This window comes from Cryptomeria japonica, chromosome 1 (assembly GCF_030272615.1).
Source record: "Cryptomeria japonica chromosome 1, Sugi_1.0, whole genome shotgun sequence".
Taxonomy (NCBI): domain Eukaryota; kingdom Viridiplantae; phylum Streptophyta; class Pinopsida; order Cupressales; family Cupressaceae; genus Cryptomeria; species Cryptomeria japonica.
This window is the reverse complement of record NC_081405.1, coordinates 105533979-105547638: the sequence shown is the minus strand read 5'-3', so window position 1 is coordinate 105547638 and position 13660 is coordinate 105533979. Positions and strand designations below refer to the sequence as shown.

Below are 13660 nucleotides of genomic sequence, written 5' to 3'. Positions count from 1 at the left end.
TTCAGCTCCAAGAGCAAACTTTCCTTCAAGAATCTCATCCTAGTTGCTACAACGATCTTACATATATAGCCTTCTTGATGAAACATCAATTATGCAAGAGAAGTGAAACTTTCCCTATACAACACATCCTAAGAGAAACATTCCTTACATAATGCAAACTAGAAGTTTCCTTACACGATGTGGGAGAAAAGAAACTTGTCTTACATAACTCAAACTATCTACACATAAAACCGTTCTTAGTAATAACCTCACAACTCTAGGAAACATTCTATTTACAGAATAGAAAATATCCTCTTGCTAAACATTCAACACAAGCTGCACTTAAGAAAACTTCCACAATGCACACCTTCCGAACTACAGAAAACTCAACACTCCCTCTTAGTGAGGAAGGTGTTCTACACAACACCCAGCTTATCCCTGAAGAATACAAACTCACTCTTCATCAAAGCCTTCATCGGGATGTCTACTATCTGCTCATCTGTAGGAATGTATTGTAACTTGACTGATGGATCTAGCTCTTGATCAAAGAGACCAGCTAGAAGTTTCCGAAGCCAAATATCCTCACATGTAGCCATACTAGCTGCCATATATTCAGCCTCTGCAGAACTCAGTGCAACTGGCATCTATTTCCTACTGTACCAAGAGACAGCTCCTGATCCGAAACTAAAACAACACCCTGATGTGCTCTTCCTATCAGTTGTACTGCCTGCTTTGCATTTTTAGATACCGAAATGTTTACTGATTCTAGCTTGATCTTTTTGATATTCTTAAGACCTACAGTGCTGATTAGTGAACTCAGAACTTATCTATCATGAGATTCTAGTTTGATCTTTTTGATATTGAAAATTGAATTTCAATTAGTATGTTATGTTTCAAAATTTGAAATTTGTAACGGTTTTGTTTAACATGTGTATTGGTATATGACATTCTAAGCTTAATTCTATTTTTTAGCTACATGTGTGTGTGTGTGTGTGTGTATATATATACTGAACCCCCAAAACAATTTATGTCGTACCGGCGTTATGTACCCACGTACCCATTCACGTTCCCATACCTGATTCGGCAACATAGGAAAAAAGGGATAGTAGTAGTACACTTTGGATGTAACTAAAAAGTACTTTTAAATACATGGAAGGAAAATGCAAAATAAAATAAAATAGAGAGCCCAAAGAAAAGCACCTATAAAAGGGAACCCAAGGCTCACATCAAGATATCATTTTTATTGTCCATTCCATTTTGGAGTTTTGAAGCATTCACAGACAAAACCATTTTGGTGTTGAAAACCCGAGGGACAAAAAACCTCTTACTTTTCCATAACTGGATTGACGACAAAAACCCTCATATCCATTGAGGCAATCCTACAAAAGGATCGCATTTGAGCTCATTGATTGCAATTGTTTGATTTATATTAACAAGCAAATTATTAAAGATCTTGCAAATTCAAAGATAGTTGAATATTTCTGAAGACCTTTAGATTTATAGTTGCATATTTGGGGTAAAGTATTGCATTTGTGCTAGTGGAAAATCTTCATTGCTGCCTTATGTGAGTAGTAAATCTTGTTGCTGCCCTTATCGTGTTGTGCTGCCTACAAGCCACCACATCACTCCAACACAAGATCACACTTCAAATATTGGAGCACATGCATAAAGCAAACACACAGCGTTAAGGAAATCACCATACAATAGAGATCCCAACATTTAAGGTGCTGCCACACCAAGAGAAGAAAAGATCGCAGCATCCAAGTAATGTTCACATCCACCACTGATTTTACCATAGTTTGTGAGTAACCAGTGATGCATTTACTGCTGTTGGTTATTTCAAAGATCAGTTTAATATTATTGCAGATTTTTGTACTTGCTTATAATAGCTTAGAAAATTCAGATCTGTTGTTATGTGTCATTAATTAGCATTTGATGGTCTTATCCAAAGTATCCATCAGCTTGAGGAAGTTTACATTCACAGTTTGAAGTGCCATATATGGTGGACAAGGATTGCAAATTATCCTACACTTCTGATTAGCATTAATATTGACATCACTTGCTTCCCTAGGGTTTGATATCTATTGATGTTCTAAGATTTCATATTGTTGTTCATTTACAAATCACCAAGCATACTGCTGTTCTAGGGTTTTGTACTTGTTTTTCATACATAAATCAGTAAGCACATTGGTTAAACTTGGTCATCTACATGCTAGATCTGTTGTTGTGTTATATTTAAGCATTTATATTGCTATTGTCAGGGCTTGAATTTGAAATTGCATATTTGATTTACAAGGGTATTGGGATACTGTATAAATGTTTATCAGCTAAGGTTTGGAATTTGATTATTGTTCCAGCTTCCACATGTTTGAAAAAATCACCTATTTCCTAAAGCTGTCCAATCGGAAACATGACAGCTTCTCAACCAAAGTTGACTCTGTCAAAACAGAAGAACTGCTGTTTTTTTATACAGTGCCTGTAATAGTAATGCAATTCGGAACCCTTATCAAAAAAAATACAACCATAATTTTTTGCATTCCAGATCATGTTCATCATATAAATCTTCTCAGGATCCACATAGCATTAGATGGAAGATTCACAGTTGAACCTTATCTCTAGTAGGAAACTCCTCAAAGTCAAAAACACGTGCTGTCTCAATGCTCCTAATGACACTTCTGCAAAGATGGACAGTACCCAGCTGCACAAGCAAAGTCCAGACATCAAAAATTGCTTCACATTGACAGCATATAAGGAGATTTAAGAAAAAAGAAAACAGCTTCATTATCATTCTGTAGGAAATGAATTGCCTGATTTCATTTCTTTTCTTTTTAAGGAATCATGAATTTTGATCATTCAAGATCATATGTGAGCTTCTTAGATTAACCTCATAATATCAAGGCAAAATTAAGCCATAGAATTACCTTAAAGTATACTTTAAAAAGTTGACAAGTTACATACAATGCTCCAAGTCTTTTAGGCCCTTTACCCTGTAATTCAAATATGTGAAAATTATCAAAAGATCACTCAAAACATTTTAATAATGCAAACAAATACTATTATTTTCCTTTAAGATACTGTGTCACAATACTAATTTCTTTTGACAACAAAGATAGTAATAATATGACCAGCAGCATTAAGCTCCATCTGACACCATGTAAATTTCTTAGCATATTAAGTTCACATCAAGGTTAACTGCTAACTAATTTATTTTTTTATTATTTTAAAGAATAATATCCATAATGAATCAATTAAATGCAACTTTCAAAACCAATTTATACAATATACTACATTTATACCTATAATTTGCCTCCAGGAATATGAATAAATAAAGTGGGCAAACACATCAATGGGCATCTTTAAATTTTTCTATATAAAAATCTGAGCTCTTAGATTAACTTAGAATGTAATAACCCACAAATGAATGCATTAATAATTGTATTAGTTACTGATGTCAATTCTGATAAACTATCACTTGAGCAGATAGTTTCAGAAGAGTTAATCAAAGTTAGAAACTCATCTGGTGGAGATATGAAGAATGTTATTATATCTGATAGAGATGATGCAATTTGGGAATATGAACCATCACGATCAGTCAAAAACAGGATGATGTTGAGCATCAAGAGATATTGTTGGAGATGCAGAGACTTCTTTATCATGATATACAAGTGGAGTTGAAACAAAGAGCTGAGGTGGCATTAAGGATATAAATCCTACCTATCCCACCAATGACAAGTCAAGAAATATTGTGTCTAAATTCATCAAACCTGACTCATCCAAAGAAGAGGAGATGGACATGTAGGAGGCATTAAATAAGATATTAGAACCCTTTTTCTCATTGGTCCTTTCTCTAAAAAGGATATGTATTCAAAGACTTCCAATTTTCTCCTTGGTTGGCATTAAATGTATGAGGTGTTAGCTATAACTAACCCCACCTTAGGGTTTTATTGTTTAATCTTGGACATTGATTTAGAATCAATCTGGGCCCTTGGTTTGTAATTGAGAGGTCTATATAAGGCTTAGCTTTTCCATTTGTAAGGGTTAATAATAATTAGAAATTGTTGCCAAGACTATATTGGAATAGATACATAGTTTTCATTGAAGATATGGTGAACATTTGTAGGAAGTTTCAACATTTTGAATGGTTTCTACTTCTCAAAATTTAGATGAAGTTCATTGATTTTAATGGTGAAATGCGAAGATATTTGATAGATTCCTTGGTTCAGACCATTTGTAGTTTGTTGATTGCAAATTACTTTGCATGGTTAACCTGAACCTTATTGTGGCAATAGTTCGATTGTGGATGTTCATTTGGATGCACCAGCATTGGGTATTTGGATGGATGTTTACAATATGAAAATGTTTCACTACCTTCAAAGATCGCATCAGTTTTGTATAGTTGTTATCATGGCAAAGCAAAGCTTGATTTAAGGAATTTGTCTATCTAAAACACCATCCATTATCATTGTTGTCGGGTAATTACGTATGTGTTAATTTGTGTGTTAAAGGTCGGCGGTTAACTGACGGTTGCCGGCAGTTGGCACCAGGTAACCGTGCCGACACCTATATAGTCGTCCTTGTTTCCAGTTTGTGGTACGATAGTACAGGCTTGATGTTATTTGATGTACTGGCACATGTTATCAATGAGAATGCAGTATTGAGTTCATCTATTTGTCTGCATCTGTGTATATTGTCATATTCTGGCTATCTGCAATGCACTAAACACACACTCACACCCGTAGGGAAAACATCTGGCGTCGTTGCCTAAATTAATCTGGAGCACAGGAATATACTACATGGCACGTGGATAATGGGACAACCATTGCCCGAAGGGACGAGCAATAACCCTGACGAAGAGCTTGAAAAACTGTTTGAGGGAGAACTAGCACTTATGAAAGATTTCTCTTGCATCCTCCAAGCGGCGATTGAAACACACGTAAGAAGAGAAACCACCACCGAGGATGTTCCAGAGGATGCTGTGTGGAGTGCGCTTGGTGTAAGCCCGGCGGTAAATCGTTTGATGAGCAACTTGCCCAACCTTCTGGCACAGGCATTTTTGGCTCTTCAAAACAGCAGGGAAGACACCTATCGGGAGAACCGACGACAGCAAATCCTACGGCAGTTTTACGAGCGCCAAGAAGAGGAGCGCGATGAAACCAAGCGAGGGGTAAATAATCCCTGAATTGTGTGCGGGCGAAGGAGAATAAACAAGAACACCCCCATTATAATGAGTATGTCAGTGACATACATTATATGTGAGGGATGAATTAATAAAAATGTTCTTTTTAATATGATGTCTTGTTCTATTTCATAAGGAGAATTTAGAATTAATGCCCAATCTGCTAAATAAGGACAAAAACAAAAAGGAATATGTAGGGGACTCTGAAGCCGCCCAACGAGCATTAATTCTCGCGCAACAAGCAAAACGAAGAAGAAGATTCAAAAGATTGCCGAGGAAGGAAGCGGCGGAAATGGCAGCAATGGCTCTGGGGAGGGCCAAGATTCGGTGCTAATCGAAACCACCAAGAAACGGTTGGGGGATTTGTCCCTCACATTGGAGGAGATTGGTGATGGGAGTGCGGTCGATCCATACACACCATTTAGGGGAAACAAGACGAGAAGGGAGAAGGGGACCGAAACCTAGAACAGAGAGGTCGGGGATATCGGTGCGGCCGAAGGTGTCAGAGGGACACAGGGGCATGGTACAAGAAGCAATCTGTTTGGCTCGGCGACATCCAATCATAAAAGTCAAAGTCACGTAGTAGGAACCAACGCACCAGTTTCTGGACGACCAACCTTTGGAAGGTCGGGTTCGGGACGCACAGGCATGGCGCAACCAAGAAGTGTGATGGCAAACAAACAGAAATTGACAAAGTTCGCGGGGGACGGAAAGGAAGACCCCGTACGGCATTGCCGTACATGTGAGACCATCTAGTTCACAATGGGGTGGTGGACCAAGCTAAGTGGGTGCTGAATTTCCGGCCACACTGAGGGGAGTAACCACTGATTGGTACTCCGACATAGATAAACAAAAGGTGACTACATGGGCTAACTTACAAAAAGAATTTCAAGCAGAGTTTCGGCTACTACGAGACAATAATGAAATTGTGGCCGAAATCTACAGTACAAAACAAGGCAAAAAGGAGACGGTTCGTGCGTATGGCAGGAGGCTGAAAGAGTTGTTGGGGAAGATGGATAGCGAGCCAACAGACGGGCTGAAGAAGAGATGGTTTGTGGAAGGATTGAGACCTTCCCTTCGGAAAAAAAATATGCCCTCCTCCGTGGAACCAACAGTATAGACCTTGGAGGGAGGTGCGGACATGGCAGAGGATGACGCCTCTATGGATATATGGTTGGGTCCCTATGCAGCTCCCCCCCTAACGCCAATGGGACCACCGCCTGTATCCCCACGACCACCTTCGAAGGCTGTTGTGGACTTGGAGAGGGATAGTTCTTCTCCCCAGCAGGAGAACACCATGACACTGCATGAGACAGAGGGGTTGGGAGAGGAGGCCCGTCAGCTAGATCTGCAGATTGGGGACCCTGCGAAGAGCCAACCCAGTGGGATGGGCCAGTTTTTAGCCGAGGTTGAGGCATGTGCTCAGTGGTGGGCGACTGCGACTTCAGCGCAATAGCGGACTCTCGGCTCACCAGCCTTAGAGGGTCTCCTCGCATTTGCCACAGGGGGCTGCGCGGAGGCATTTGGGCGATGTTTTGAGGACAAAGGTTGGCCTGAGGTTGAGCTCCCTGTGATGTTGGAGGAGTGGCAACGCTCGGGGGTGGCTGGAGAGAGTGGGATGCAGTCCCTACTTAGGAGAGTCAAACAGTCTATTCGAGATGGTTATTATCAGCTCAGGCAGACTCAGCACAGTGCGGAGACGACATGGGTGGCCGCCCTGGCAGCTCGAGCGGAGCTGGCCACCCGTGTTCCACCTCTTGAGTTGGAGCTTGCCCAGCAATGAGCTAGGGCCAATAGCCTGGAGGAGTTGGCTCGGGTGAAGGCAGAGTTGGCAGCTGCCATGAGTGAGCAAGCATTGTTGGAGACCCAACTCACTTCTGCCCTGGACGAGCTTGATGGGAAACAGAAGGAGCTTATGGAGGCTGTCCATATGGTGAAGCGGTCGAGGGAGTGGCAATTGGTCGCCGAGAGGGATCTTCGCCACCGTACACAGCAGGTGTACCAGCTGCGGGAGCAGATGGCAGCCACACCACCGGGCCCTTCTTCATCAAGGACGCCCTCTGTACCCCCTCCGTCTTGAGTTTCTTTTGCTATATATGTTACATCATTCCCATTTTGGTTGTATGTCGTCCGGAGACGACCCTTCTTTTTGGGGGGGATGATGTTGTCGAGTAATTACGTATGTGTTAATTTGTGTGTTAAAGGTCGACGGTTAACTGACGATTGCCGATAGTTGGCACCGGGTAATCGTGCCGACACCTATATAGTCGTCCTTGTTTCTAGTTTGTGATACGATAGTACAGGCTTGATGTTATCTGATGTACTGGCACATATTATCAATGAGAATGCAGTATTGAGTTCATCTATTTGTCTGCATTTGTGTATATTGTCATATTCTGGTTATCTGCAATGCACTAAACACACACTCACACCCGTAGGGAAAACAATCATCATTGTCCTTAGGCTCTTAGATTAGTTTCTCTAATGCTTATCCTTTTGAACTTTGTTTGGTAGAAGTTTAAGTTAGTTCAGGATAAAAGCATCAATTAAATTGCTATATCGGATGTCCAAGTTCCAGCTGCTTTGTACAAGTGTAAAGCATAAGTCCCTTTGTGATAACAACAATATCACATCATTTCACTGAGACTATCCATTGCACGTCAAGACCTGACAGTAGGAACCTTGGGGTGGCCTTATTTGATCATAAATTTAGCATTTGAGGTTTCCTTGTTCAAGAGAGGATAGAATACTTACTGTATTCTATTCTATGTTGGCAAGTGTCACAAAACACCCATGAACACTTACCTTATCTATTTATGGACACTAAGAAGTGTGACACAATTTGTTATTCCTTGGCCAAGAATTATTATTATTGTGCACATGTTTTGTTTTGAGTCAAAAATACCTCGTTACCTACATGTTAGACTTTTCTCTCTCCATATGCACTACTACCCCATGAGCAAAATTTAGCAATGCAAGTATTGAGCGTGGTCCAACATAGATTGATTAATTCATGACCTAAACTTTCTGATGCATATAGACTTTGAATTACAAGTAACAAGTTAGGAGCATGGTTGCCGAGAGACTAGTACCAATACCAGTATGGAGGCTGATGCCAGTACAAGTAAATTATTTTTTGGAAACACAAGGAAAGAGATTTGGAAAAACTTCTTGATAAACCATCAATAGTACCCAACATTGCGCAAAACAATCTTACTCCTGTGATATCTTTTGACGCTCCCATCTCCATGATTGCCCTTATTTTATCAAGATCTGTTTTTAATCCAACCTTGCACAAAATATATTCAAGGAGTTTTCCTTATGCTACCATGAAGCAACACTTCTATGGGTTTAAGGCCAGGCATGCTAATCTACATTGTCCATGCACTCAACTAGGGCATTTGGATGTGTTTCTTGGCTGCTATAGATTGACCAAACATTTAAGAAAGCCTTGAACTTTTCTTCAGACATTTTATCATAGATATGGTGGATTATTCTCTGGAATGTTGCATAGTCCGAACAGCATTTTGTTATAGGTGTATATTACCTCTTCTACTACAAAAGTAGTCTTGACTATACCTTCATTGGCTATGCTTATTTGGTTGTATCAAAGAATCTGTGTACAAAGAAGTATATCATGTGTCCTACTACTTCAAGAATAGAATTTATGAATGTGATTGGAAACAGAATTCATTGGACACACAATTCTGGTTGTACTTTTTAAGGTCTTTGTATGTCCATACAAAAATGTCCTTATACTCCAAGAAAATTTTGAATGTTGCAGCCTTCAATACCGGATTCCAATTGTCAACAATCATTATGACTTCTAAATTGCCTTCATCTCCTAGGTTGAACTTTCCTAGTTGTAGGTTCCTCATATTTTATGTCCTTACTTCTTTCAAATTCATAGGCATAAGTGTCATCTAGCCTTGCATTCCCTACTTTGTATTCTCCATAATCTGATGGAAATGTATAACTTATAGGTGTCAAACTATCCTCTTGCAAATTTTCTTCACCTTTCTCATCCTCCTCTATTTCCATTATTTTTATCATGTTGCATTCTAGCTGAAATAACTAATAATCTTTTAACTGTTGATAAAATAAAACACCATCTCCATAAGAAATGTTTAACTCAAAGAAGCTTTAATCGTTTCGGGAATTAATCGGCAAAACAAACGTATAAGATTTTTTGAAAAAATGGGGAAAAAATCGGATTTATAAAAAAACGTAAAAAATTTTAAAATTGTAGAAAAACAATAAAAAACTACTTTTTTTATATATTTAAGGGCATTTCCATAGCATAGAGATATTATAGGGAAAATAAAATAGACCAAAAAATATTTTATAAAAATATAGAATTTAATATTATTAATTGTAAATATTATATTATTATAACTAAATTATTATAATAAGAAAAAAATATTTACCAAAAATTACTGTAATAAGAAATATTAAATAAATTTTAAATTGTATTTTACAAGGCTGAAAATTGATAAAATATATTTTCATATAACATATTGTAATATTATATTATTTAATTTTTAAAATTTAATGATAAAATATTATATTCTAATAAAATATCATTTTAACAGTAAAAAACAATTTCATAAAAATATAATAAACAATAAAATTTACATTTTAAAAAAATTTACTTGGCCACATACTTTTTCCTGAATAAATAAATACATAATAAATGTAATGAAATGCTAACTAATCGATAGTAACATTAATAAATAATAATAAATATAATGAAATGCTAGTTAATACGATTATAATATAATGAAATACCTATTGCATCTAATTTGTGGATGCAACTGGTATATCTAATACGAGTAGTTAATATATGCGAATACCTGTTGCTAATAATACGATTAATACCCGGTATTCGCAGATATGTCATGCCAAATTTGCAGCCTGCAGGAACTCGTCGCGCCTTCCTTTCACGTGATTTTTGGTTGTTTCCTGAGCAGGTGTGGAAATAATATGTCGTGTGAGCCGCTATATAGGCAGTTTGCAGGGTTCTCTTCCCAGTTCGCAAGTTTTTTTGGGGTCTTAGCGTCGATTTTAGAGCTTTTTGGGGCGCGATTTTTTATACCTGATTAATCGGATGGTTTAATAATGATTAAAAGCTGAAGAAATCGTTGAAAGTTGTTGAAAAAAATACACAATTTTTTCAAAAAATCGGCGACCTGGACGATTACCAATTAATCGGGTATAATCGCAATTTTTTGACGATTGTTGCTTCACTGGACTTTAACTAAGGTCAAAAGCTTTGGCTGTCAAACATCTCCAAAAGAAATGTTTCATCTCTACTATAGAGCAGACACTTCGAATCTGTAATATCAACTTTTTCCAACCTTGGGGTGATAGCCAATCCTTGATGGCTTTAACCATCCCCATTATTTATTTCTCAACGAAGATTTCAATTTCTAACTAGTCTGGGACCATTTTGTACCAGCCCACTTATAGCTCCCTTCACTACCTGTTCAATGTGGAGCAGATAAAGCTTGCTTCTAACTAAGTCATAATGATGCCAAGTATTTCCTGTTGTGTAATCAACAAGTACAGCTCTAATATAATGCTTGATATGTTATGCAAATTGCCATGCATTTGCATGATAAAAGATAACATATGCCCTGAGGATTGAATAACCTTTCCTGGGGCCCTAGCTAGTCAACAACTTAAATGTGAAACCAGAAAATGGAAAGAAGAACATTTAGAATCAAAAAGACACTAGGCATCATAACAGAAGGGATGAAACAATCCAAATGTAATTAGTCTGGCCTGATCCAAATATCTGATACTATTTAAATGCACTAAAGGCCTATTGATTATGTTTAGGTTTATGATGTAAATTGTGTTTCACAAATCATTCTTTTCCCTTCTAGTTGCCAAATTAAGCTTTTTATTTGTCTCTAAGTTTATGAACATGTGATAGCTTGATAGAATAGCTCATGCTACCTGTTTCTTGTCATGTATATATTTTTGTGCAATCAATCACCCCTTTAAACAATATTTTAATTCAGAATTCTAATTCATAATTCTGTGAGAACAGCAGCATCTACCAACTAAACCATAATTTCTAGGAAACATCAATTGATCACCTAAACCAAATTCAGGATGTAGTTGATGTATTTCAGACGCTCGAGCATCACTAAATCACAATATATACTGGCTCTAATTGTGCATTAGGACACGATCAATGACTTCAAACAGAAAAAGTTGCAAACTGCCAAGACAACTGCTGAATAACTTATAGTGTTAGATAAGATGCACAACAGAATAGTCAATCCTAAGACATGAGGAGAGCAAAAAAGTATACCACAAGTGATCCAAAAACCTTCATCAAGAAAGATCCGGCTCCTTTTAGTTTGTCAGGGGCTTTCCCATTAGCTGCCATTTCTCTGTCTGCCTGTAACAAGGGATATTTATAGCATTAAACTAAGCACAATATTTAGACATAAATAAAAGCACTTGACTCTCACCATTTCTGCAAGTGTCCGCATTTCATAGACAATCGTGTAAAGAGCATCCACTGCCCATGCAGTTTCCCAATTTCGAAATTCCTGTAGGAATGCACTGCATTCTGTTGTTAAGGGTAAGTTTTTTATGTGTTCTTATCATGTATGAGGTATCAAAACAAATTTAACAATATCCAAACATTATAGAGAAGGATACTTTGCAGACTTTTCTAAAGCATAATAAGCATCCATATAGTGCTTATACTGAAAACTTTGCATACACCGCATGTGTTGCTGAAGCATGTCACCAAGCTGTGCATATTTGTCAACTTGCTTAACCAGTCTGCTCGCATCCTGCACACAAAGAAACACCAAGATGTTATTTCAAAATCTGAAATTATAACATAAGAAGCTTCAAAAAGATAGTTCTTATCTCATAAAAAAAAAATAATAATTTACCTATTCATGATTCCAAAAAGGGTGTAAAAAGGGTGCTTCAAATAACAGAAAAAAAAAATGTAAAAGATCCAGCTCAAACAGCCAAAAGGTTTTAACAAGGCCTAGAAGAGAATGATAGAGGCCACAGTTGGTTTTATGTTTTTAGTTGCCAATGAGGGAGCTGAATTGGTGGATAAAATATATCATTAATGTAGTTTCTCCAGAATCGACCAAATGAAAAATCAGCCATACAGTGCCAAGAATCACTCAAACACAGAATATATTATGTCTAAGTTCTAATCCTTTGTATGGTTTCATGCCTACAAGTACAGCTCATTGAATTCAGCTATAGAACGCACCAAAGAACCCTATTGACACATAATATCCACCCAAAATGAACTCTTAATTTTTAATTAAATTCTGAGGATGTATTAAGGGGCTCCAGCACAAAGACAAGAAAGAAACATACAAAAACAACAACTAAAATGCCTGGCAAAAGCAAGATGCAAAGTTGCAAAAACAACCCAATATATTTTCCAGCAAACAGCCTAGATGAACTAAACCAAAACAAAAACAGAAACAGAACAGGGCTACATGACACACCCTTGTTTTGTGAGATCAGAGTACCATATTGCCAGAATTAACCTTCCTAGATGCAGACTTCCTGTTAAGAAGAGTCCAATCAATATAATCATCCCCATCTGCATACTAAGGGTATACCGTATAGATGTGAGGACAAAACTGTGTCCATGGAAAAATGTTTCAATACAGCATCTACAAAGCCGTCTCTTATATCCATCAAAGATGCAGACCTCCTAGCATCCTCCAAAGCAATGGGCTGACAAGCAGCCAGGGGAGGAGAAGCCAGATCAGTTTGGAGCACCCTCACAACTAGAGATGTAGAATGAACCGCTCCAAAATAGCAAAGATCCCATGCCATGTGAGAGGACTGCATCACATTAGCAAAGAATGGTGGAGGGCAGGGGAACATCAGATTATATTGAACTACGGTAGAAGTAAACTTCTAAAGGAATCTTATTGACAGTAGCAGGGCGAGAGGGAGCAGGAGGAGGAGCAAATTTATTGGAAGAGAGAGTCTTGGAAGCCTTCTCTAAAACCCCTAAGGCCATCAAGTGGTGAAGAAGAGCAACTTTCCACCAAGTCAAATGCTTATGAACCTTAGGTTTGTTGGAATCCAAGAACACTGAGAGGGGGGGTGAATCAGTGTTCTACCAGTAAATGAATTTCCGAACTTATTGCTTATGAACCGGTTAACAGAAAATAAAATTAAAGTGCATAAACCAAATAACACATAAATCAGCAACACCATAACACCAATATTTATACGTGGAAAACCCTATAAAGGGAAAAACCACGGTGGGGCTGATACTCACAATATCTATATACTTGATCAAGGTATACAAATATTACATAGAGGGGATTGCACATGCAATCAAGCTCACCGCCTAGAGCTCACTACTCAACAGAAGTCTCACTGACTTACACAACATTACACAATGATTTCTTACAGAAATGAACTTATAAAGTGCATCTGACCATGTTGGATAAGTTCTGGTTAGAGCTTTGTCAACCTCCTCTGAGCCGG

The 13660-nt window shown here is 37.9% G+C and overlaps 1 protein-coding gene across 2 annotated transcripts in view; it reads right to left on the bottom strand.

Annotated features, from left to right (window-relative positions):
- LOC131040649 (enhanced ethylene response protein 5) overlaps positions 1 to 13660 on the bottom strand; it is a 128291-nt gene that overhangs the window by 82563 nt on the left and 32068 nt on the right. For both annotated transcript variants that reach the window (XM_057973605.2, XM_057973604.2), the window contains exons 2-6: positions 11834 to 11970; positions 11641 to 11734; positions 11478 to 11567; positions 2901 to 2966; positions 2588 to 2677 (exon numbers count right to left, since the gene is read on the bottom strand). In XM_057973605.2, coding sequence (XP_057829588.1) covers positions 2588 to 2677; positions 2901 to 2966; positions 11478 to 11567; positions 11641 to 11734; positions 11834 to 11970 — 477 coding nt within the window. The remainder of the gene's footprint in view (positions 1 to 2587; positions 2678 to 2900; positions 2967 to 11477; positions 11568 to 11640; positions 11735 to 11833; positions 11971 to 13660) is intronic.